The 25,040-nt window shown below is 46.3% G+C and overlaps 1 protein-coding gene across 1 annotated transcript; it reads right to left on the reverse strand.

Moving 5' to 3' along the window:
• Window positions 1–2,162: 2,162 nt before the first annotated feature.
• Window positions 2,163–19,208, reverse strand: LOC117039704 (bone morphogenetic protein 2-like). Its single transcript, XM_033136885.1, has 6 exons — window positions 18,899–19,208; window positions 13,322–13,464; window positions 7,048–7,170; window positions 4,557–4,732; window positions 3,883–3,913; window positions 2,163–2,555 (listed from the first exon to the last, which is right to left on the reverse strand). The coding sequence occupies exons 1-6, from the start codon at window positions 19,206–19,208 to the stop codon at window positions 2,163–2,165; spliced, it is 1,176 nt and encodes a 391-aa protein (XP_032992776.1).
• Window positions 19,209–25,040: the final 5,832 nt, after the last annotated feature.

Consider the following 25,040-nt stretch of genomic DNA (forward strand, 5'->3'; position numbering starts at 1 on the left):
TGCCCCGGTTTGGATTTAGAGCTTAATTTGCCTTTGCAAAATAAATAAATAAATAAAAATTCCTTCCAGTAGCACCTTAGAGACCAGCTAAGTTTGTTCTTGGTATGAGCTTTTGTGTGCATGCAGTTTCACAAATCTTGGTGAATCACCTTCTCTCCCGTCTCAAACCCCACTTAAGACAAGAATACTATTTAGAGGAGAAAGAAAAGTCTAGTTTGGTTTTTTAATAGGAAAACAGTACCATTGGAAACACGACACACGCCAAAATAATAATGGAAGCCGTAACAACATTTTACAAATATTTACAGGTGCCTCTGTACAGGGAGCATCCAGTATTTGTATCCAACTAAATCCTACTCAGAGTAGGCCCTCAGAAAACGATGGACTCTCCTCCATCGCATGTTAACAAGCAGAGGTTGGCTGGCCACCTGTCAAGGATTCTTTAGCCAAGATTCCTGCATGCCAGGGGGTCAGACTAGATGACCCTTGGTGGTCCCTTCCAGGCTCTACGATTCTAGACCCAGACCCATCTGGGTGTGACTCGCTTAATTCCACTGGCTTCAGTTGGTCTACTCTTTGAGTCTGACACAGCTGAAAACAACATCATCTGTACATACACACATACACACACATATATATTAACATTTTGGATATTTACAGTATAGTACATTCTGTATTGAGAAGATCCTTTGGCCTGAGACCATGTTTTGCAACTAACTTCTTTTTTGCTTTACACCTACCCACTCCTTCCTCTCTTTCCCTCACCTCCCCCAAAAAGGAAATTCCATCCAATGGCAGGTTTATGAATAAGCAACACTCAATTCCAGAACACTGGCTTTCCTTACAAGCCTGGGAGAATGGAGGTTGCATGCAGGGGTTGGCGACGGGGCCAAATCAGGCCTGGGGAACAGGCGCCGTCTGGCGTTTCTAATGCGGGGGCCACCAATGGTGAGACACGGCCCACAGGATGTGATACACAAGTAGCAGTCAAGTACAACATTCCTTGTTTTCCTAGAGTGGACATGCAGGGGGATGTTTGGTCCAGCCAGTCGAGAACTTCCTGTTTCCTCCTGGCTGGGACATACTTCCTTTGCATGTGACTAGAGGTGGGCGTGGCCTTACCTGCCCAGGTAACAAAAGGGCAAGGCACGCAGCACACCCCCTCTTTGATTCCTCCTTTTCCACCTTCCTTTCGTCGTGTGAACTGTGTTGATTGCCAGTCTGCAGTCACTGGGATTAACCCCCAAAATGGGGTAGATCCACATGTACGTATTTGTAATTAAGTCTGCCTTCAGGGATCCAACTGTGAACTGATGGTGCGAGTAAACTTCTTTTATATACTTCACGCAAGATTGTGGCGTGTTTATTCTTTAAAGAGGGATATAAGGGAACTTCCCAGGAACCTAATATTGAGAGGCTTAAACAAGCCTGCAACCAGCTACCCGCTGTGAGTTTAAAAGCGGAATGTAAAACTCTGCTAAGTAAGGGGTTAGGAAGGGTATGATATATAATGAATTGAAAAAGGTTTTTAGGTATAATTTTGATTTAAAAAAAAACCAGAGGCATTTTTGTTGGGTATAATGGGAGAGGAAATTCCTAATAAAGATTTAAATCTGTTTATGTATGCTACGGCGGCGGCGAGGATATTGTTGGGACAGAAATGGAAGCAGCTGGAATTACCAACAGTGGAAGAATGGCAAGTTAAAATGGTGGAATATGCAGAACTGGCTAAGCTGACGGGGAAGATCCGAAACCAGCGTGATGAACTGTTGGATAAGGACCGGAGTTAAATTTATACAATATATGAAAGGTCATTGTAAACATTTAAAAAACGTTTGTAGAATTGAGTTTTAAAATGTTTTGCGATGTTAACGTAGGGAACTAATTTACAATTAGAATGGTTGAAATTATCAAGATAGCATTCCACTCGCAACTTATTTACCTCCTTTCTAAGACCTAAGTGGATTCCTAGGAAAGCCAGAGAACGGGGAGGAGGTCAGTTGAGTAATCCCTTTGGTAATATGTATGATCGATGGAATGCGGGGATGATAAAATTGTAAACTTAATAAAAAATTGTAATAAAAAAGGAAGGATATTCACAAACAATATATCCTCTCCTGCCTCGCTGAACATTCCCACGCCACGGAGGCGATATGTGTGGCTCAGTGGCAGCCGCAGCTCCCCGCCACCATGTCGTCGTACTGCTTCAGCACCACGTTTTCGTCGTCGTCGAAATACAGCAGGTTGATGGAGAACAGCTTGTCCGGCACGCAGCAGGGGCCGCTGACTTCCTGGCTCAGCTTCAGGGCGTTGATGATGGAGAGGACGGTGGCGTGGTTGGTGGGCCTCATGTTCTCCCCCAGCGGGAAGGGGCAGGAACCCTTGCAGTGGTAGGCGTTGTACCCCCGGGGAGAGATGATCCAGCCGGACCACCCGATCTCCTCAAAGTCCACGGAGAGCGGGAGCCTCTGGCAAGGCAGTAGGTTGTCCACTGAGCGAGGGGTCCGGGTGCCATTGGATTTGGGGCCTGACAGGTGCCCAGGAAGGGCCGCATTCTGATGGGACAAATCTAAGCAGGAGAGAACGAGATCGTAGTAATAATAATAATAATAATAATATACCCCACCCATCTGGCTGGGTTTCCCCAGCTGCTCTGGGCGACTCCCAACATAATATTAAAAGCACAATTGAACATCAAACATTAAAAACTTCCCTAAAAAGGGCTGCCTTCAGATGTCTTCTAAAAGTCAGGTAGTTGTTTATTTCCTTGACATAATAATAAAGTGATAAAACATCAGACATCAAAAACTTCCCTGAACAGGGCTGCCTTCAGATGTCTTCTAAAAGTCAGATCGTTGTTTATTTACTTGACATCTGACGGGAGGGCGTTCCACAGGGCGGGCGCCACCACCGAGAAGGCCCTCTGCCTGGTTCCCTGTAACTTCGCTTCTCAAAGTGAGGAAACCGCCAGAAGGCCATCGGATCTGGACCTCAGTGTCCGGGCTGGATGATGGGGGTGGAGACGCTCTTTCAGGTATACTGGACCGAGGCCGTTTAGGGCTTTAAAGGTCAGCACCAACCCTTTGAATTGTGCTCGGAAACGTCCTGGGAGCCAATGTAGGTCTTTCAGGACTGGTGTTATGTGGTCTCGGCGGCCGCTCCCAGTCACCAGTCTAGCTACCGCATTCTGGATTAGTTGTGGTTTCCGGGTCACCTTCAAAGGCAGCCCCACGGAGAGCACTTTACAGTAGTCGAAGCGGGAGATAACCAGAGCATGCACCACTCTGGTGAGACAGTCTGAGGGCAGGGAGGGTCTCATCCTGCATACCAGATGCAGCTGGTAGGCAGCTGCCCTGGACACAGAACTGACCTGCGCCTCCATGGACAGCTGTGAGTAGCATGAAAGGCCAGTTGAGAAGATTAACGTTCGCTTATCTTTCTGAAAACATTTAGATGCCGCCCTCTCTCTCTCTCTCGCAATCATTTAAAAGTGCCACGTTGCAAAAGAAAGTTTAAAGCTTTGTTGGCTTTAAACAAGACAATGGAGTGCGCCTCCGAAGGTGAAACGGCGAAATGACCTCCCTGGGGCACAAGATACACACACACACACACACACACACACAGCCTCCCTGATGTGGACCGCCTTAGGGACTCCGCTCTGGATTTGTGTAGGGTTTACTCCTGGGCCTTCTCCCAAATATATTCCACAAGGAATCAGAGGTTTAGGACCAGACTTTTCCTTCTGGATGATCTACCTGCCCAGGTGGATGAGCCCCCACCTGCCCCTCCCTTCTCTCTACAGCACATGCAGAAAACAGCCTTCTTGAACATCGAAGCCACTGTTGGGTGGGTGCGTAATAATAATAATAATTTATTTATAACCCGCCCATCTGGCTGGGTCTCCCCAGCCACTCTGGGCGGCTTCCAACAGAATATTAAAATACAATAGTCTATTAATCATTAAAAGCTTCCCTAAACAGGGCTGCCTTCAGATGTCTTCTAAAAGTCTGGTGGTTGTTTTTCTCTTGTGACATCTGGCGGGAGGGCGTTCCACAGGGCGGGGGCCACCACCGAGAAGGCCCTCTGCCTGGTTCCCTGTAACTAGGCTGAAAAATTACAGTCGCGGGAATAGGGTGGGTCCTGAAAATGGATATTTCAAGTGTCAAGGGGTGGGGAGGGCATGAGCATATGATGGAAACGAGGCAATGAAAGTGCATTATTCCAAGTTCACTGCAGATGTTACAATCTTGTATGTTCCAGTTACAGGTAGGTAGCCGTGTTGGTCTGCCGTAGTCAAAACAAAATAAAAAATAAAAAAATTCCTTCCAGTAGCACCTTAGAGACCAACTAAGTTTGTTCTTGGTATGAGCTTTTGTGTGTATCTGAAGAAGTGTGCATGCACACGAAAGCTCATACCAAGAACAAACTTAGTTGGTCTCTAAGGTGCTACTGCAAGGAATCTTGTATGTTCTTACAGCAATGTCTTGGATCCTGCCACACCGATAGACAAAAACCGCATCTTTCTTGACTCACCTAAGAAAGGGTTGGTGGGCAACAGGGCTCCCCGACGCCCGTCGTCGGTGAACAAAACCAGCATGGGCTTTTTGCTCTCGTGGTGATCTCTGCCAGACGCGAACTGCACAGCTCCATCGTCTAGGGGTTCCCCACCGAGTGACCGCACAGTCACCAACAGCCCCTGATTACTGCTCTCCTCATCCATCCAGGAGCGGACCTGCAACATCACATCAGACCGGTTAACATTTTGCACACAGAGCTGTGTGGCTCAAGAGAGCGAGCCAAGCCGCGCCCGGTGGCAGAGGTGAGGAAACCTGTATCAGAATCCAGATTGTGTCAGACTGTGACTCTTTCTTCTTCTTCTTCTTTGACAAAAAAAATACTTTAATTGCACCAAAACATAATTATACTCTCAGTTATTGCAATGCATTATATTCAAATCGAAAGTTTTCTCACGCAAGTATCTGGTTCCCATATTGCAGTTTCTTTTTTTAATATGGTTTATTGTTCATACTTGCATCTGTACAAAGACATATCTTCCTTATTTTACATAAGCCACTTTTGTCAAAGCAAAAAATCCAGCAAAAGAATGTAATAATAAATAATATTAATAATAATTATTATTATTATTATTTATTTGTACCCCGCCCATCTGGCTGGGTCTCCCCAGCCACTCTGGGTGGCTTCCATCAAATAGTAAAATATCACAGATTAAAAACTTCCCTGAAAAGGGCTGCCTTCAGGTATTTTCTGAATGTCAGGTAGTTGTTTATCTCCTTGACCTGTGATGGGAGGGCGTTCCACAGGGCGGGCGCCACCACCGAGAAGGCCCTCTGCCTGGTTCCCTGTAGCTTTGCTTCTCGCAGTGAGGGAACCGACAGAATATATTTCTAATATATGTAAGTCCCTCTACAATATATTTAGTACATAAGTTTGGCTTCCCGTCCTTTCCCAATTTCCCACTCTAATAAACCTATTGCCTCAATATATTGCTCATGAAATAATAATTTTCAAACGTATATAAATCTGTTTTCTCCCTTTTAACCTATATTGCTCGCAGACTGAGACTCTCATCAGCTTCCACCAGCATAGCCAGTAGAGGATGATGGGGGTTCGGTAAAATAATATGTAATAACAGCTGGCTGGATCCTGCCAATGGCCCGTCTAGCCCAGCATTCTTGTTCTCACCATGGCCAAAACCCTCCCCGCTATTAATCTGCTTAATTGTCTTTTAAGGCCATCCCTGACTCCTGGGGTTGAGAGTTCCATAGATTAACAATGTGCTGCGAGATGGAGGGCATTCTTTCACCTGTCCTGAATCTCCACTCATTCGGGATATAGCACAGCCACTAGAGCACGAGGCTCTTTATTTCAGGGTCATGGGTTCGAATCCCATGTTGGGCAAAAAAATTCCTGCCTTGGCACGCGGGGTGTGTGTGTGTGTTGGACTAGAGGACACTCAGAATCCCTTCCAGCTCTGCGTCTCTATCTATCATCCAGCTTCGTGAGATTTCCACGGGTTCTAGAGTTTTGAGAGGGGGAGGAAAAACCTTTCTCTATCCGCTTTCCTCATGCTCTGCGCAATTTTATAAACTTGTTTTTTTTAAAAAATAACTTTTATTAAATTTTCCATTTTGCAAATTCGAAATAAACATTTTGCAAACTTTAAACATCTCCAATGACCTCCCTTCTTCTCTTTCCACAGTTCATTTTACATCATCATACATCCCTGCATATTTTACTTTAACCATTCAAATCAGTTTCCAACTTCTACATCCATCAAAAATTATTTACCTGAATACTAGCTAGCCTGGCCACGCGTTGTGGTGGCTATTTTTGTGAAATGGAAAAGTAAGATCTATCTATCTATCTATCTATCTAAATGTAAACTGTCCATGCCCACAGTTTCTCCTGTTGAATTTCCTCCTGCCTCCTCTCCGGAATAATGGTGTACAGATGAAAACGCTGGCAGCATTAGGATGAATTCAACAGTGTAAACAAGTTTAGATGGACGCAATAATGGAATACTGAATGGTTTAGTTTTTGTAAAATATGCAGGGATTTATGATATGTGAAATGAACCGTGGAAATAGAAGAGGGGAAGTCATTGATATCTTAAGGATGTAGAAATGAGTGTTTTGAATTGTAAAACAGAAAATTATAATATATATATTATCTGTATATATATATATATATATATATATATATATATATATATATATATACTGTGTTGTGTGTGTGTGTGTGTGTGTGTATACATACATACATACATACACACACACATAGATAGATAGATAGATAGATAGATAGATAGATAGGATCTCGGCTTGCGACTCATTATTGTTCCTGCAGCTGGGTCCAAGTAGGGTCTGTGTAGACCAGAAACAACTAGACTTGCCTGATTCCTGCTCTGCAGCAAAGACCAAAAACAGAATCAGCTGCGGCACTGAAAACATTTGCTCGGCTGCAATCCTGGAAACCTCTGGGGTCAACTTAGAGCCGAATCTAAAAATGGCATTGAAACAAACTCACCGCTTGCGTGATGGCAAAGACCTCCCAGCCAGTTCCCTGCAAGGCAAGGAGTTTAGCAGAGAGCAGCTTCTTCCCTTCGGGGGCATCCATGCTGTCTTTGTCAAGCACCTGATAAATGCTCACCTGAAATGGCGGGGGGGGGGGGGGAGAGAGAGAGAGAAAGAGAGAGAGAGGTCAGCCAAAGGAACCAGGTCTTGCTCACACCAGCCCCAAAGCGCTCCAGTTTGCAAATGTCCATTCCCACCCTGAGATGCGGCAGCGGGGGAAAGCACTCTGCACATGCTCTCCGGAAACACCATTCACGGCTTCTTTCAAAGCTCTGCGGGGCAGCGGCAGCAGCAGCCCCCGGGGCTTGGAAAGGGGATTCGGATGCCAACAGTTGTTTACGGGAGGCATTGAGAACCTCCAGGGTCAGAGGCAGGCTACCTCTCCTTTGCCAACTACGGAACAATGGAGGAGGCAAGTCACAGGGGAGGGGTGCTGCCGCCTTTGGGCTCTGCTTTCCGGACTCTCCCTTGAGCCGCTGCTGGAGGAAGGATGCTGTCCTTGGCGAATCCTCTGGTCCAGCAGGGGTTCTTAAGGTAAAGGGACCCCTGACCATTAGGTCCAGTCGCGTCCGACTCTGGGGTTGCGGCGCTCATCTCGCTTTATTGGCCGAGGCAGCCGGTGTACAACTTCCTTTTTTTTAAATAATTTTTTTATTAAACTTTATTACTTCAGATACAAAAAGGGGGGAAAAAACAATAAAACAAAACAATAACTCGAAAGAAAAGAAAAATTTTAAATTACATATTGGCGTACAGCTTCCGGGTCATGTGGCCAGCAGGACTAAGCCGCTTCTGGCGAACCAGAGCAGCGCACGGAAACGCCGTTTACCTTCCCGCCGGAGCGGTACCTATTTATCTACTTGCACTTTGACGTGCTTTCGAACTGATAGGTGGGCAGGAGCTGGGACCGAGCAACGGGAGCTCACCCCGTCATTGTGGGGATTCGAACCACCAACCTTCCGATCAGCATGCCCAGTGATTTAGACCACAGCGCCAGCTTAGGCTCCCTTAAAATAAGTGCTGGGGCTTTCAGGCAGGGGGTTGAACCTGGAAAACTATGCATTCCACCTTGAGCTCCTTGGAGCATAAAGTGTGTGTGGGGGGGGGAATAAATGCAATAAAACAATAAGCAGCACGAGGCAGCAATGTCTATATGTGCTCCAGTTCAGTAAAATGGAGCTTCCAAGCTCAAACCTGGTTTTTTTGGGGGGGGGACAAGCAAGCAGTTGAGGGCTGTGGGCGATAGCTCATTCAGCAGAGCATGAGGCTCTATCTCAGGGCCATGAGTCCGAGCCTCACATTGGGCAAAAGATTCCTGCATTCTAGCGGGGTCAGACTAGATGACCCGCGTGACCCCTCCCAACTACGATTCCGCGATGCCGTTGCGCACAAGGAAGATGTAGAGGTTTGGAGCTTTTAGAGTTAACAAGCTCAACCAGGTTGTCCCACCCACAGGAGGAAGAGCGTCACCGGATGCTCTGTGTACTGTTGTACTTTGTAATGTGATACTTTCTGTTTCTGTTGTCCGGAGAACGGAGAAGGGAGAAGACGGCAAAATGTCGTGCGTCTCTCCAGGAATGTAGATTTATGCCTTGTAAAATAAAGCTTCTAGATTAGAAAGAAGCCGGACTCTGTTGTCTGTAATATGCTGGCATGCACACCCCCGCTGCGTGAGAGAAGATAAGAAGATAACTCTGCTGATAGCACAGGAGACGGCAGCAAGGAAAGGCGCTTCAGTAAGGTACGCGCAGAGGAAACGTGCCGGGCTCCAAGAAGTGCAGAAGTTGGTTTGAAGCGTTTCCAACAATCAAAAACACTTCAGGTTATGGCAGTCCCATATTTGCGCTTGTTTATGATTCTGGACTGGTTCAGGAGCGGTTCTAAGGAGTTCCAGACTGTGTGTGCATTGCCTCCCTGGTTTGGACTGTGGTGGAGCACCCAGGAAAGTTTGCTTTGCCAGCAGGAGCATTCAGCAGTCTGCTGAATGGCTCAGAAGCCTAAAACCTGCTGCCAGAGGTTGGAAGGCAGCAGGGAAGCCCAGATCGAGGGCTGCAAAAGCAGTTGTACCTCTCTGGTGAAACCCCCATCTGTGGAGCCGGGTGAGAAGCTACAGATTCGTAAGTACGCTACCCCTGGGCAAGATGGAGGGAGCCATAGCATTCCCAGCAAGGAGGAGGGAAGCTTTTGTTTGCAAGCACCTCCAGCCTCACAGCTTCAATGCAGAGGGCTGTTCCCTGAGAGTGTTGATGTTCTGGCCAACGCCTGTGAGGAGGAAGGTCTGGCCAGTGCTTGTGAAGCCTGGAAGAAGACCCTAGCCCAGTTTCACGGGGCTGAGGGACTGGCTGAAGTGGCTTTGGAAAGCTCGCCCCCAGCTCGGCTTATGGCTGTTGAGAAGCAACAGTGCCATGGAAAGCAGGAGGGGGGCCAGATCGCCGTGGGCTTTGCTCCCAGAAAGGGAGGGGCTGTTTCCAAGTCTGAAGCCAGCGTAAAGGCCTTCATTGTGGACCTGTGTTTTGGCACGTAGCCTGCACCTGGTCTTTTGTTGACGTGCATGGCTGAAGATAAGGCCAAGGACATGACGTGTGGTACTGGCCATGAGAATCGCAACAGCTCTACCACAGCCCAGGCGGAAGAGGATGCCTACTGTTGTGATGCGGTCACCGAGGCAACGCTGAGAGAGGCCAACCCTGGTGGGCTGCGAGTGATGAGTGCCTGTGCAGCGTCTCTTTGCATCGTCATCGTTCCTCCTGGTGGACATGTGAGGAACTGCGAGTCTCCTTCTACAGAGCAGTTCAACGTACTGGCTGCTGCAGTCGAGAGGCAGTTTGTGACTGTTGGATGCAAGAGACAGTTTGTCGTGCTTGAGACAGTCTCTGCAGGTCTTAAAGGGACAGAACTGGCGTTTTCTGTGGCTGTTGACATAACTCTGTATTGTTTGTTTATGTCAAACCTTCTGTCCAATGTTTTTGCTGTTTGTTTTGTGATTATCACCTGTTCTGATTGCAGGGGCCAGAAGATGCTTCTACGCGTGAAAGGCAGCCAGGATGGGCTGTTTGCTGTTAAGAAGTCTCAATCCAGAACAGGGGGAGGTGGCGCTGATGGAATGTTTGCTCAGTGCACCAGTGTGCCCGTGCACCACTTATGTTTGTGTCAGTGGTACCAAAGGCTGGCAAGTCGCCACTGGGACAGTGTGCTGAAGCAGCCTGAGTTCTCTGAAGGGTGCAAGTTAAGGGCATGTAACAGCTTTCTTGATTGCAGGGTTTGCAAGGTCGAGGAGTCGACATCCTGCTACCCCGCGTCTGAAAGGGAAACCACGCGTCCCTTTTCCCTGGTTCATGTGGCTGTTTCTGAAGGGATGCCAGAAGCTAACCTGGGGGGAGCGTGTTGTTCTGAGTGTTTGGCTGATGCTTTCTCTCACCACATGTGGTCTGCGTTGCTCAAGGAGGCAACTGAGGCAGCACCACTGGTTGCAGTGGAACAGCAGGTTTCTACTGGAGTAGGCTGTTCCCAGGTCCTCAGTGAGAGGGGGAGTAAGCACAGTGTGACTAACCTGTTTTCTTCACAGGTATGTGGTCTTGCAGAGAGGCAGCAAAGGATGCTGCATGCTGCCACTGAAGACATGCTCTTGGATGCAGAGCTTCCTCAAGGGTTCTGGGTGGAACTGGGTGGTACCAAGGTTCTGAAAGTGTCTTTCTGTGGGTGCGAACCCAGCTTGCATAGCTGGAGGTTAGTTAGCCCAGATAGTGACCAGACCCAGGTTCTAGTCAGCAGGAGTGCTGAATTTTGTGAGCAGAATGGATTGGAACACATCCCTAGAAGCCCTGATGTTCTGGATGGTCCTGTCAGTGCTGGACAGGATGCGCCACCTGCTGGTGGCAGTTGTCCAGGTGGATCAGCCCCAAGAGGGGGTATTGCTGTGGCTTTGGCACCTGCTAGTGGCTCGGGCCGAGTTCCCGGTCATCACCAGGGTGCAGCGCAGCTAGGGGCAACTCCAAGGCAGCAGCCTGGGAGTGCACCCGCAACTCCTATGTCACGGACTAGGAGGCAGGCCACGTTTGGCGACTCTTTGTGTGGCAACTCTTCTCCAGGAGAGCCTGGCGCAGGTCTCATCCCGGAGCAAGAGCAAGGTTCAATGGGTATCTCAAGGTGAGGCCCAGAAATGGCAGGATGCCATGGTAGAGCAGGTAAGCTCAATGAGGTCTTTGGGTGTGTGCACAACCACGACGCTGTCAGAAGGTCGTTGGGTGTACAGACTCAAGACGGCAGCAACTGGCGAGTTGCAGTGCGAGGCTAGGTCAGTAGCCAGAGGTTTCACTCAGGAGGAGGGGGTCCATTGTTACGAGGTACTGGACGCGCCCTCTCTCAGAAGCGAAACCACGCGCATGCTGTTAGCGGTCGCGACTCAAAGCAGCTTTGAGGCAAGCCACTTTGGTTTGGATGCCTGTTTGGATTCCGACCTGGATGAGGAGAGGTACGAGGTACCTCCGCCAGGGTTCGAGGACAACGGGCCAAATCAGGTGTGGAGTTTGCACGAGGCAATCACTGGCTTGAAGGAGTCAGCCAGAGATTGGTCCTCAGGCGTGCAAGAAGCTTTGAGAAAGCTAGGTGTCAGCCAGAGTTGTGCTGATAGCTGCCTGTTTCTGGCAGGAGTAAGTCCAGAGCAGGAGCTAGTTCTGCAGTCCGGTGCGGACATGCTTTACCTGGTGGAGACCAGGGGACAGGTGCAACGGTTCGCAGAGGAGCTTGGTCAGTCTTTCCAGCTCAGGAACCTAAGCCCTGTTGGTGTTTACCTAGGTGTGCAGGTAGACAGAGCCGAAGACGGTAGTGTCTTGCTCAATCAGACTGGCAAGGTAGTGCAGTCGTTGAAGAAGTTCAGAGTGTCTGAATGTGCTAGTGTCAGAACACTCATGGAGACGTGTCTAGGTGAGGACAGTCAGACCGGGGAACGCTCTGAGTTCGAGAGCCCCGAGGTGTTTAGGTCAGCTCCTGGGAGGCTGTTGTTTCCTTCCTAGTTGAGCAAAACCTGACATAGCAGTTGCTGTGGATCTGTTCAGCAAGGTGGCTGCAAATCCCAGCGTGCATGCCTGGAATGGCATGGTGAGAGTGCTCCAGAGTTTGCAGGAGACTAAGGAGTTTTGCCCGGAGTTGTCAGCTACCGGTGAGCCCCAGCTCACGCGCTGGTGCGACGGCGGTTGGGCAAATTCCGAGGACAGGAAATCTGTGTCTGAAATGGTTGTACAGTGTGGAGGAGCTCTAGACGGGTTGAAGTCCCGGTGCCAGAGCCTCATTGCTCATTCTCGTGCAGAAGCCAGGTACAGTGCGTTGTCAGTGCTTTGCAGGGAACTGGAGTTCTATAGGTGTTTGGTCCAAGAGATCTGCGTTCAGAGTTGCCTGCCCGTGATGGTTTGGGAGGACAACCAACTCTGTTTGTTGGTGGCAGAGTCTGGACAAGTCAAGGCCAGACCCAAACACCTAGACGTTCTCTTTCGAGACGTGTGCGTTCAGACCGGCTTGGAGAAGCTGAAGTACTGTCCTGGTCAGGTGAACCAGAGGGTTGGGTTCACGAAGCCCCTGAGCTTCCAACGTCATGGGGAGTTCTGTGAGGGTTTGTGTGAGGTAAGCTGCAAGCTTACAACGCCCCTGTGTGCGGGACAAGAGGGGGTGTAGAGGTTTGGAGCTTTTAGAGTTAACAAGCTCAACCAGGTTGTCCCACCCACAGGAGGAAGAGCGTCACCGGATGCTCTGTGTACTGTTGTACTTTGTAATGTGATACTTTCTGTTTCTGTTGTCCGGAGAACGGAGAAGGGAGAAGACGGCAAAATGTCGTGCGTCTCTCCAGGAATGTAGATTTATGCCTTGTAAAATAAAGCTTCTAGATTAGAAAGAAGCCGGACTCTGTTGTCTGTAATATGCTGGCATGCACACCCCCGCTGCGTGAGAGAAGATAAGAAGATAACTCTGCTGATAGCACAGGAGACGGCAGCAAGGAAAGGCGCTTCAGTAAGGTACGCGCAGAGGAAACGTGCCGGGCTCCAAGAAGTGCAGAAGTTGGTTTGAAGCGTTTCCAACAATCAAAAACACTTCAGAAGACTTGACCATTATTGGCCCAAATTCCACGGGGAGTGCAGCAGCCCTTGAGAGATTCCCGGCAACTGGGTCTCCAGAAGTCAAGAGTGCCTCTGGGCATGGAAAGAGCGAAGCTCCCGGGGAAGGCTTTGGACGTTTACCTGGCAGAAGTGCTGCCTCCTGGGAAGAGGTCCGCCGGCCGCCCTCGCCCGCAGCTTGAAGAGGTGCAGTTCGGCTGTGAGGACTCTCTCGTTCTTTGCCACGCTGGACAGGATGAAGAGGAAACGCATCCGGTCACCGTGAGCTGGATAAGGAGGAAGGGAAGGTTATTAAGAATGTCCTTTTGTCGCTCTTTTGTCCACAATCAATTTGCCATTTGTTCAGATTCAGTACTAAAGGGCAGGGGTAAACAGAGGTGTGCGGAAGCCCTTCTTCGTTTCTGCAGCGCTTTCCAGCAAATAATACAGGTGAAACTCAAAAAAATTAGAATATCGTGGAAAGGTTCGTTTCTTCCAGTAATTCAACTTAAAAGGTGAAACTAATACATGAGATAGACTCATGACATGCAAAGCGAGATATGCCAAGCCTCTGATTATAATTGTGATGATTATGGTGTGCAGCTGATGAGAACCCCAAATCAACAATCCGCCCTGTGGAACGCCCTCCCATCACAGGTCAAGGAGATAAACAACTACCTGACATTCAGAAAATACCTGAAGTCAGCCCTTTTCAGGGAAGTTTTTAATGTGTGATATTTTTGTATCTGATTTTTGTTGGAAGCCGCCCAGAGTGGCTGGGGAAATCCAGCCAGATGGGCGGGGTACAAATAATAAATATTATTATTATTATTATTATTATTATTATTATTATAGCTGTATGCCATAATCATCACAATTATAACAAACAAAGGCTTGACATATCTCACTTTGCATGTCATGAGTCTATCTCATATCTTAAACTCCAGTAGCTAATGAAAAGAATTGCTTGCATAAATGGGACTTTTCCACGATATTCTAATTTTTCAAGTTTCACCTGTATAGCGGCCACAGGAGGTAGGAGTGGCTGAGCAGGAGTCGCTAAGGTCGCCCTGCAAACCTGCCGGTGTTGTGGTGCCGTGATGATCCGGGTTCAGATCCCGGCTCAGCCGCGAAATCCAGCTTTCTCTTGGTGTAGCTCATAGGCAGCATTTCAGGGCTCAAAACCAGAAAAGGGAAGCGGGGGGGGGGGGGGAGAGAAACATAGTAAAGGACAGCTGGTAAATGCATCAAGGGCCCAGTCAAGATTCGAACTCGGCTCTCCTGAACCCCCAGGCGCTGCCACCAATCTGAAGCGCAGGTTAGCGCTTTACAGGTGGCACAGGAAGAAGGATTTCTGCCGGAGTACAGCTCCCATCAGCCCTAGCAAATGTCAAGGCGGAATGGATTTTCCTAAAGGAAGTGTTTCGAGGGTCCCGATCCCAGGCAAAAAAAACAAAAGCCTGGTGGGGTCATTGTGCCAACGCTTCTGTATGTTTGAGGTAGGGAACAAGCCTGCTTTAAGCCTTGAAGGTGCCGCTTGTGGGTGGCTACACAGGAAAAAAACACACACATCCCAGCATATGCCAAAACTTCTGCAAGGAAAATTGAGTTGGTTTAAACCAGCACTTGGATGCTGAGATGCTCCTTTCGTCCCAGGTGCTACTGAAACCTGCATGGCACCTAACAGAGCCATGTCTTGCCTCCTACATTCCGTGTTAAAAGGTAGTTTGCAGTGGCTCATGAGGAAAAAAACCCATTTACAGGTAGGTAGCAGTGTTGGTCTGCCATAGTCAAAACAAAATCAAAAATAAAATTAATTCCTTCCAGTAGCACCTTAGAGACCAACTAAGTTTGTTCTTGGTATGAGATTTCGTGTGCATGCACACTTCTTCAGATACACTTATATATAGTGAAACAGAAGTCACCAGACTATATATAAGGTTCTGGTGACTTCTGTTTCAGTGTATCTGAAGAAGTGTGCATGCACACGAAAGCTCATACCAAGAACAAACTTAGTTGGTCTCTAAAGTGCTACTGGAAGGAATGTTTTTATTTTTTATTTTGTATTTTAAAAATCCACGTTAGGCCAATTCCTAAATTAGGCTGACAAAAAGGTTATGGGAATAGTGTGCAAGCTTTCACGTTCCCCAGGTCTCTTCACCTAGCCCGAGGAAGAGCTCTGGAGGACTCAAAAGCTTGCATGCTTATCATGTAATATTTTTGGATGACCTGGTGAAGAAATGTCCTAATGTTAATTTAAACTACTTTTATTTTTTGTGTCACCTGGACAGAACTTTGAGTGCAGAAAGTGGACACTTAAAAAAGAGTTTCAACACTTATTTCTAAGTTAACCCCACCCCCCACCCCCACTCCTAAAAATAAGAGAAAATGGGTTGCATTTGATGTTAGCCCTATCAGAGCTAACCTGCTGAAATTAACGGATACGAATTACTGGGGTCCATTAATTTTAAAAGGATAGATACAACCCAAAATAAGTTTTGGGTGTGCTAAATGTGAAATATTTTGGAAAACTAACACATGCCAGAAGTCTTGTAATTTTTTGCTGCAACTGACTCACAGACTCAAGTTAAAATGCATGTTTGCAATTGTAAGTGTGCACCCAGAGCGAATCACTGGTTCGCTAGTAAAACTGAATTACTGTGCTGCAAAATGATGCACGTCTAAAAAGTGTGTCCCCAACGTGGAAAGCTCTGATCTAGTCCAATTCCCTTGCAATGCGGGAATATACAGCATTCCCATACAGGGATCAAACCTGCAACCTTGGCATTTATGAGCGCCACACTCTAACCAAATGAGCTATCCTGGCTCCAAGGAATCATTTCCTCACCTGGATAAAATATAAAGATACTGACAATAAGAAGGAAAAAACAAAATTAAAAAATTAAAAAAATTCCTTCCAGTAGCACCTTAGAGACCAACTAAGTTTGTTCTTGGTATGAGCAAGGAAAGACAGTCTTGTTGTGTCCATAAGAATACCACCATCTGCACAGCTGTGCTGAATTTTTACAAAACAGTGTGCAAGCTTTGGAGTCCTCCTAGAGCTTTCCCTCGTTCTGTTTACCATCTAGCCATCACAGAAAAACTGAAGGAAAGGTCCAGTTACAGGTAGGTAGCTGTGTTGGTCTGCCATAGTCAAAACAAAATAAAATAAAAAATTCCTTCCAGTAGCACCTTAGAGACCAACTAAGTTTGTTCTTGGTATGAGCTTTCGTGTGCATGCACACTTCTTCAGATACACTTATATATAGTGAAACAGAAGTCACCAGACTATATATAAGGGTCCGGTGACTTCCGTTTCAGTGTATCTGAAGAAGTGTGCATGCACACGAAAGCTCATACCAAGAACAAACTTAGTTGGTCTCTAAGGTGCTACTGGAAGGAATTTTTTATTTTGTTTTGTTTTGAAGGAAAGGTGTGTGTGAAGATCAACCCCAAAAACCCAACAGGGACAGAACTACCTAAACTGTATAGAAAATTATTCATGTACAGGTGAAACTCAAAAAATTAGAATATCATGGAAAAGTCCATTTATGTAAGCAATTGTTTTCATTAGCTACTGGAGTTTAATATATGAGATAGACTCATGACATGCAAAGCGAGATATGTCAAGCCTTTGCTTGTTATAATTGTGATGATTATGGCGCACAGCTGATGAAAACCCCAAAGTTGAGATTGTTAATTTGGGGTTCTCATCCGCTGTACGCCATAATCATCACAATTATAACAAATAAAGGCTTGACGTATCTCGCTTTGCATGTCATGAGTCTATCTCAGTGTTTTTCAACCTTTTTTGGGCAAAGGCACACTTGTTTCATGAAAAAAATCACGAGGCACACCACCATTAGAAAATGTTAAAAAAAATTAACTCTGTGCCTATATTGACTATATATAAAGTAATTCTCTTGAATTTTTCAATTTTTCCCACGGCACACCAGGCAACATCTCGCGGCACACTAGTGTGCCGCGGAACAGTGGTTGAAAAACACTGGTCTATCTCATGTATTAGTTTCACCTTTTAAGTTGAAGTACTGAAAGAAATGAACCATTCCACGATATTCTAATTTTTCGAGTTTCACCTGTATGCTACTCCAGCAGCAAGAATGTTACTCGCCCAAAAATGGAAAGAAGCAGAAGTTTCAGCAAAGGAAGAATAGATACAGAAACTTATGGAATAAGCAGAAATAGTGAAACTTACTGGAAGGATTAGAAATCAAGACAACAAACTTTTTTAAATAAAAGAATGGAAATGGGTTAGTGAATATTTACAGATAAATTGCAAACAGATGAGAACATTGGCAGGGGATATTGTAATAACCTGCAGTTTCGTAAGAGTACATATTTATAAAGTTGATGAATAAACGGGCAAATTAAGTTAATTTGGATATGCGGAAAAGATATTAAAAATAAATTTAAGGAACCGCAGAAAGAGGGGGGGGAAGGAAGTTGAGTTTTGAAATGTTAAAATGATTGTAAAATTAATGAAATGTATAAACCGGAAGAGCACAAATAAAATAAAACAAGCCAAATGCCTTCCAGATGTTTTGGCCTACAACTCCCATGATCCCTAGCTAACAGCACCAGTGGTCAGGGATGATGGGAATTGTAGTCTCAAAACATCTGGAGGGCCGAAGGTTGGGCATGCCTGTGTTAGATCTTAAGCCAGCTGTGGGGAATCTTTGCCTCTCCAGATGTTGCTCGGCTGCAGCACCAGCAGACCCGGCCAATGGGGGGGTGGGAAGTGATGGGAGTTGTAGTTCATCACGTCCAGAGGGTGCAAGGTTCCCCACGCCTGGGCTTTAGCTAGCCATCCTGAACATAGCTGTCAACTCCCCCCCCCCCACCTTTTTAAAGGGAAATTCCCTTATTCCGAACAGGATTCCTCGCAAGAAAAGGGAAAAGTTTGACAGCTATGATCCTGAAGCTACAGCTTTTAGGGGCAAGGTGGGAAGGAAAGTTTGCAGCACCTGGCACTGGGGTCTCTAACGACAACCGCCCATCACCTGTAAACGGGCCATTCCGTGAAAAATGAGCCTGATAAGAATGCTAGATGAGCACTGGACTTTGGTGAGGAAGATTCCAAACGTGCAGTCTAACCATTTTTAAAAAAGCTAAAGACAAAAGAAGTTTATTTTATGGACCTTCTTTTCAAAAGTCCACCCACGTAGTCTTCACAGAAGTGTTCAAATTAAAAGTTTTCTGATGATTGTCCCACCCGTGACAGCATTTTTTCCTTAATTTTGTATCGTTAAATTTCTTAAACTTAATTCCTGATTGCATAGTTGTAACCAATAAACATTGATTTAAACAGACATGCTGAGTTTATCATTGAGTCACCTCCCAACTCACAGAGTTTTTCCATAAATCAAACTTATCTCAAGCTCCATGTCCTTTTTTTTTTTGTCCCACCCGTGACAACACTTTTAACATTTAATAAAATTGTCAAAAATATCCATAAAAATAAGAAAACATTAGTAAAATGTTCAGTATCTTATTAAGAACATAGTTTAAATTTTGGTTGTTAATTTTTATGTATATTTACATTGTTACACATGTGTGAATACCAAAAAACATGGTCAAAGTGTCCCACCCGTGACAATGGAATGGCCCAAATTTACCTAGCCTGCCTCGTGCCCCAGAGACCCTGGCTGGCACCCCTCTCGCCAATGCCCCCCCTTCCCTGCGTGCGTTGTTGCCACTTACTTTTGTCCAAAAAGCTGCGCACTGTATTGCCTTCCAAGATGTCCGGATCCTTGGTGACTCCGTCGTCATCGGCCACCGTGTTGTAGAGGTCCACCATGTACTGGGGAGGAGGACGGGTGATGTGCTGGGGGGACTGAGGGGGGTCCCCGATGCCGAAGACTTCCAGCAGCCTCTTGAGGGCCCGGGCTCGTGTTTCCTCCGAGTCCCCTGCTGCCTCCAGGTGGGCAGAGGATGAGGAGGAGGAGGGTCTGCCAGGTAAGGCGGGAGCCCAAGCCAGGAGAAGCCAAAGCAATTGCTGGAGATGGAGCATGGCTGATTTCTCTCCCTTCCTTCAACATCTGGCTCCCCTAAAAGGCTGCACTTATAAACCAAGGCTGCTGCCCATCTCTTGGCCACACAATGAAGCCATGGATTAGGTCCCCCTGCTAATGGGCCACTCAGGAAGGACTAATTGATGCGCTAACAAGGTGCGAAGAAATACGCAAGCCTTTTTTGGGGGGGGGAAGGGTTGTGGATTCTCTCCCTTGCAGAAAAAGAGGGAGATGATCCTGGCTTGGCAGGAAGGAGAAGGGGGTTTGTCCTGGAAACCCCCCCCCCCCCGCTCCCAAAGTTTATTCAGTAGGCAAAGGATGGGCAGGAGGAGGGATTGCTCTCCCCAGGAGGCTAACGGGTGTCTAATGGGGCCATTCGCAGGTGGGGAATTGAGGCAGCCTTTCTGCAAGAAGGCAGGAGGGGGGGAAGGCTAATACACAACGTGCACCAAGCAAGAAGGAAAAAAAAAGAGGAGCCAAGGAACCTTATTCCCCCCCCCCCCCAAAACAGAGTGTACATCATGGATTTAAACAAAATTTAAAATTTAAAAAAAAATTCCTTCCAGTAGCACTTTAGAGACCAACTAAGTTTGTTCTTGGTATGAGCTTTCGTGTGCATGCACACTTCTTCAGATTTCTGGAGAATATCTTCTGAAGGTATCTGATATTCTTCAGGTATATCAGCACCTTAGAGACCAACTAAGTTTCTTCTCCCCTTCATGGATCACTGCCTTGTCATGCCGAAGGGGCTTGAATTACTCAGGGAAGCTATGGACAGGTCATAGTGGAGAGTTTGGACCAAACGTGATCCATCTGGAGGAGGAACTGGCAAGCCACTCCAGTATCCCTGCCAAGAAAACTCCATGGACATATAAAAGATATCCTGAAGTTGGGGCTCCAGTACTTTGGCCACCTCATGAGAAGTGAAGACTCCCTAGAAAAGACCTTGATGTTGGGAAAGATGGAGGGCACAAGGAGAAGGGGACGACAGAGGATGAGATGATCGGAGAGTGTTCTCAAAGCTACTAACATGAGTTTGGCCAAACTGCGGGAGGCAGTGAAGGATAGGCGTGCCTGGCGTGCTCTGGTCCATGGGGTCACAAAGAGTCGGACACGACTGAACGACTGAACAACAAAAAGTTTGTTCTTGGTATGAGCTTTCGTGTGCATGCACACTTCTTCAGATACCTGAAGGATATCAGATATCTTCAGAAGATATTCTTCAGATATCTGAAGAAGTGTGCATGCACACGAAAGCTCATACCAAGTGACAAACTTAGTTGGTCTCTAAGGTGCTACTGGAAGGATTTTTTAAAAAATTTTGTCTCTACTATGGCAGACCAACACGGCTGCCTACCTGTAACTATCAAAATGCCACACGCTATTATGTTATCCTGTAAAGTTGCATGAAAAGCCGAGGGATCAGTCCTTAAATTGCTTGTCACCCTCAGGAACATCAACAAAATCAGGTATCTGCTCTCTTGCTTGGTCAAACCAGCCATGCTTCAAGGCAGCGAAGTTTGCAGCAGAAGACTCCCAACTCAGGAAAACCCATGAGCCTACCCTTACACTCTGAGATAAGAGTCACCCGACTTATTATAAGCATTTTTTTTTTAATGCCTCTGAGATCGTGCACTGCTTTCCTTCTCTTCTTTTTCTGCTTTTTGGCTATAACCTGTATTTGGCTGAGCAATGCCATTTTGTATGTGCAAAACACTATTTCCACTATTGTTGCATTGTTATAGGAGCAGAGGGAGCTACCCTTTACAGATCAGACCCAGCGCCACATCCAGCTCAGTGTCCTTTACTCTCCGCAGATATCCTAGTCCTCGTGGCCCTGAATCAAGGGCTAAAGCTGCTGTGTTCACCCAGGCCCAAGATTCCCTGTGTGGACTGACAAGAGACTCTCCAGTTTTTTTCAGGCAGAAATTTAACCCAGTCCAGCATCCAAACAGCGCATCTAAAATACATTTGCAGCACCCAAGAAGTGGCCGCCCCGGGGCGCAAGCCTGGGCAGTCTGCATGGTGGTCTTGGGCTGCACAGATCACAAGACCCCCCCCCCCTTTCTCAGCCTCGCTGTTGGGGTCCAACATCTGGCACCAGCTTTGCTGCAGGAGTTGCTGGAAGGAGGCGTACAAAGTGCCACAGGGACTCCGCTCCAGATTTGTGTAGGGTTCACTCCTGATACTTTTCTTCTCCCAAAAATGTACCACAAGACAGTGGAGGTTTAGTATCAGAGTTTTCCTTCTGCTAGATGGGCTCCCTCCCCAGGTGGACGAGCCCCACCTGCCCCTCGCTTCCCTTTGCAGCACAGGCACAAACTGCCTTCTTGACCGTTGGACCCACTCCTGGTCTCGTCCGCTCTGTCCGCCAGAGCCTGTCTGCGCATGCAGGGGAAGCCCCTAACTCACAGAGGGCTTGAGACCCGTCGGCTGCCCTCACCTGGTTCAGTCAACGGCCAGTCAAAGCCGTTTCTGGGGCGTGGCTGCTGTCGCTTCTAGGAGCCACAGGTGCGGAGTGGGGTGGATAAACCACCCCAGAAGGAGCAAAATGTGGCCCCCGCCAGAGGTACTGCCCCTCCCTGAGGGCCAGTGTGGTGTAGTGGTTAAGAGCGGTAGACTCGTAATCTGGTGAACCGGGTTTGTGTCTCCGCTCCTCCACATGCAGCTCCTGGGTGACCTTGGGCTGGTCACACTTCTCTGAAGTCTCTCAGCCCCACTCACCTCACAGAGGAAGGGAAAGGAGAATGTGAGCCGCTTTGAGACTCCTTTGGGTAGTGAAAGGCGGCATATCAAATCCAAACTCCTCCTCCTCCTCCTCCTCCTCTTCTTCTTCTTCTTCTTCCTCACATCCCATACACCCTGCATCTACAGTAACTCTCTTAGAATCCTGGGAACTGTAGTTTGGTTGCGGGTGCTTGGAACAGCAACTCTTGGAGGGGTAAACTACAGTTCCCAAGATTCTTCAGTGGGGACGGGACTGCAGCTGTTCCAAGTGCTGCAAATGTGCTTTGACTGTGTGGTGCGGACTGGTCCCGTGCAAATGAGGACTGTACCACTTAGCCACAGGGCTCCCCTGCTGCAGTGTCCCGTTTCTTTCTCTTTCTCTTTCCCTTTTTAATTTTTTTATTTTGACAAAGTAATAATCATAAATAAATAAGAATAAAAATGTGGACCCCACCACTGATAACATTCCATTGTAACTATCCAACCTCCCAAAATTTCAACACCTCTTGCGATGGTTTGACTCCTTTCCGTTTTAACAGTACAAATTCAGCAAATACCTTCCATATCTCCTCAGAATCATTTCTCCTGCATATTCCCCATCTTAACCTTAATGGCACATGTTAATTTACCATTAATAGCTATATCCCACACCTCTTTGAATCGTTCTTCCATTTTATATTCTGCTTGTCCCTTCCACTTCCTGGCTATAATAATTTGTGCAGCTGTCAATAAATCTGTGAGCAAGTCCTTCCTAGCCTGTGAACCTTCCACTCCATCGTAAATCAATAATGCTACCTCTGGACTTTTGGTCAGCTTTAACCCAGTGATTTCTGTCATCTCCTTCAAAACCCTTTGCCAGAAAAATTGTACACATTTACACCCCCCACCACGTGTGAACATACAGGTGAAACTTGAAAAATTAGAATATCGTGGATATCCGTGGACATTTCTTTCAGTAATTCAACTTAAAAGGTGAAACTAATATATGAAATAGACTCATGACACGCAAAGCGAGCTATGTCAAGCCTTTATTTGTTATAATTGTGATGATTATGGCGTACAGCTGATGAGAACCCCAAATTAACAATCTCAACCTTGGGGTTTTCATCAGCTGTACGCCATAATCATCACAATTATAACAAACAAGGGCTTGACATATCTCGCTTTGCATGTCATGAGTCTATCTCATATATTCAACTCCAGTAGCTAATGAAAACAATTGCTTACATAAATGGACTTTTCCACGACATTCTAATTTTTCGAGTTTCACCTGTATGTGTAGCTGAAGTGTGTTCTGTGTTGTTTTTATGGGATGGCATCCAATTTCATTGTGCTGTACAATGACAATAAATAAATCTTATCTTATCTTATCTTTAGTTGCGTGGCGCAGATGTGACCCTCTCTCTAATAATATGCGACACTTTTGACACATCTGGATTAAGCCAGAGTTCAGTCCTGTTTCCCGGCTGCGACATCATCAAATGAGCACTCTTTGCAACGCTGGCACGTTGAGGATGTGCGGAACTCGCAGGCGTCCCAACAAATCTGAATGCTGGAAGATTTCGGGTCGGATCAAAGAAAGTCCTTCAACACAGTGCAGTCCAGAGTTAAACTATGGATCTGAGGCTGAGATAATCCTCAGTTGGAAACCTCCTAGCCACAATGGGTATGTTCCACCCAACCTTTCCCTCTCTACCATCTCAGAGGGAGCACTAGGAAGGGGGAAGGTCTTGCCTGACAGCCTCACCTGGCATCACTGAATGGAGCCTCTGTTTCCAGGGGCAGTCTACCTTTCGCAAGCACATACCTACAGGGCGGCGGGATATCGCCTCCAGGCTTTGCTGGTGGGTTTCCTGGAAAACTTCTGGTTGGGCTACTGTGGGGAAAATGTGGGTGGATCTTTGGCCTACTTCAACAATGCTGAATTAATTGATTTTTAAAAAAAAAAAAAACAGCTGCTAGGATTTTGATTGCTAGAAACTGTAAAGGTGAAGAGCTCCCAACAGTAGAAGATTGGCAGATGAAGTTAATTGATTGGAACTCGCAGAACTGACCGCGAAACTCCGAGACCAGAGGGAGGAGAAGGTTCAGGAAGAGTGGAAGAAATTTAAAGAATATTTGAAACAACGTGAAATCGGTGAACATAATAGGCGGCAGCTGTACAATGTTAGGTTAAAATAGTATATAAGAAGTTAAGATTGTGATTTTTTATATTAGATATCATGGTTATGAATAAGTTGATAGAGATAAGATGTTAGATCAGGATTAAGAATAATTGTTAATGAGTGTTAAAATAGTTACAAAGTTACTAAAGTAAATTCGAACTGAACGCAGAAGAGAGAACGTGAGGAAGTCCCCTAAGTAAGATTTGAAATAAGGCTAAAATAATTATATTGGTGTGTTCCTGTGGGGTGTTAGGTATGTATCAGTTTTATTTGATTGTTATTTGTATTTTGTAGTGTGTTTGTATTTTATGTAGTATGTATGCTTTTTATTTGTTGTTTTGTGTGGAAATACCAATAAATTCTTTATTTAAAAAAAAAAGATTTTTTTTAAAAAAATGTTCTCGCCATGTTTTTTAATGGCCTATAAGGCTGTGTTTCTGAACTCGCTGGGTCTTAGTACAGAACAGAAATGTACTGTACTGGGGATGCCCAGGCAGCAAAGCCTGAATGCTTTCACCTGAACTCAGGAGGGCTTATTTCCAAGTAGACATGCAAAGGTTTGCCCTGCTAATTTTAAAAAAATATTTTGAAAGATGATCTCCCTGGTTAGTGTATGTCTGTGTATAGTGGAATAGAGAAAGCAGTCATGGCTCTGTTGTCTACCCTTTAGAAAAAGACTCTCCAGGAGTCTGGCATAGTCCCATATTTTAAAATATTATTCATAATGTTCTTTAGCGGCTCTGAGAGTATGTCCTCAAGTCTTTTATAATATATCGCCGGTAGGCCGTCTGGTCCTGGTGACTTTCCTGTCTTTACTTCCTTAATAGCTTTTTGGATTTCGTACGATGTAATAGGAGCGTTCAGTACTTCTTTTTGTTCCTTATTAAGTTTCAGGAGGCAGTTCTGTTTCAGATAAGACGTTAATCTCTTCTATTGCCT

This window comes from Lacerta agilis, chromosome 18 (assembly GCF_009819535.1).
Source record: "Lacerta agilis isolate rLacAgi1 chromosome 18, rLacAgi1.pri, whole genome shotgun sequence".
NCBI classification, from domain to species: Eukaryota; Metazoa; Chordata; class Lepidosauria; order Squamata; family Lacertidae; genus Lacerta; species Lacerta agilis.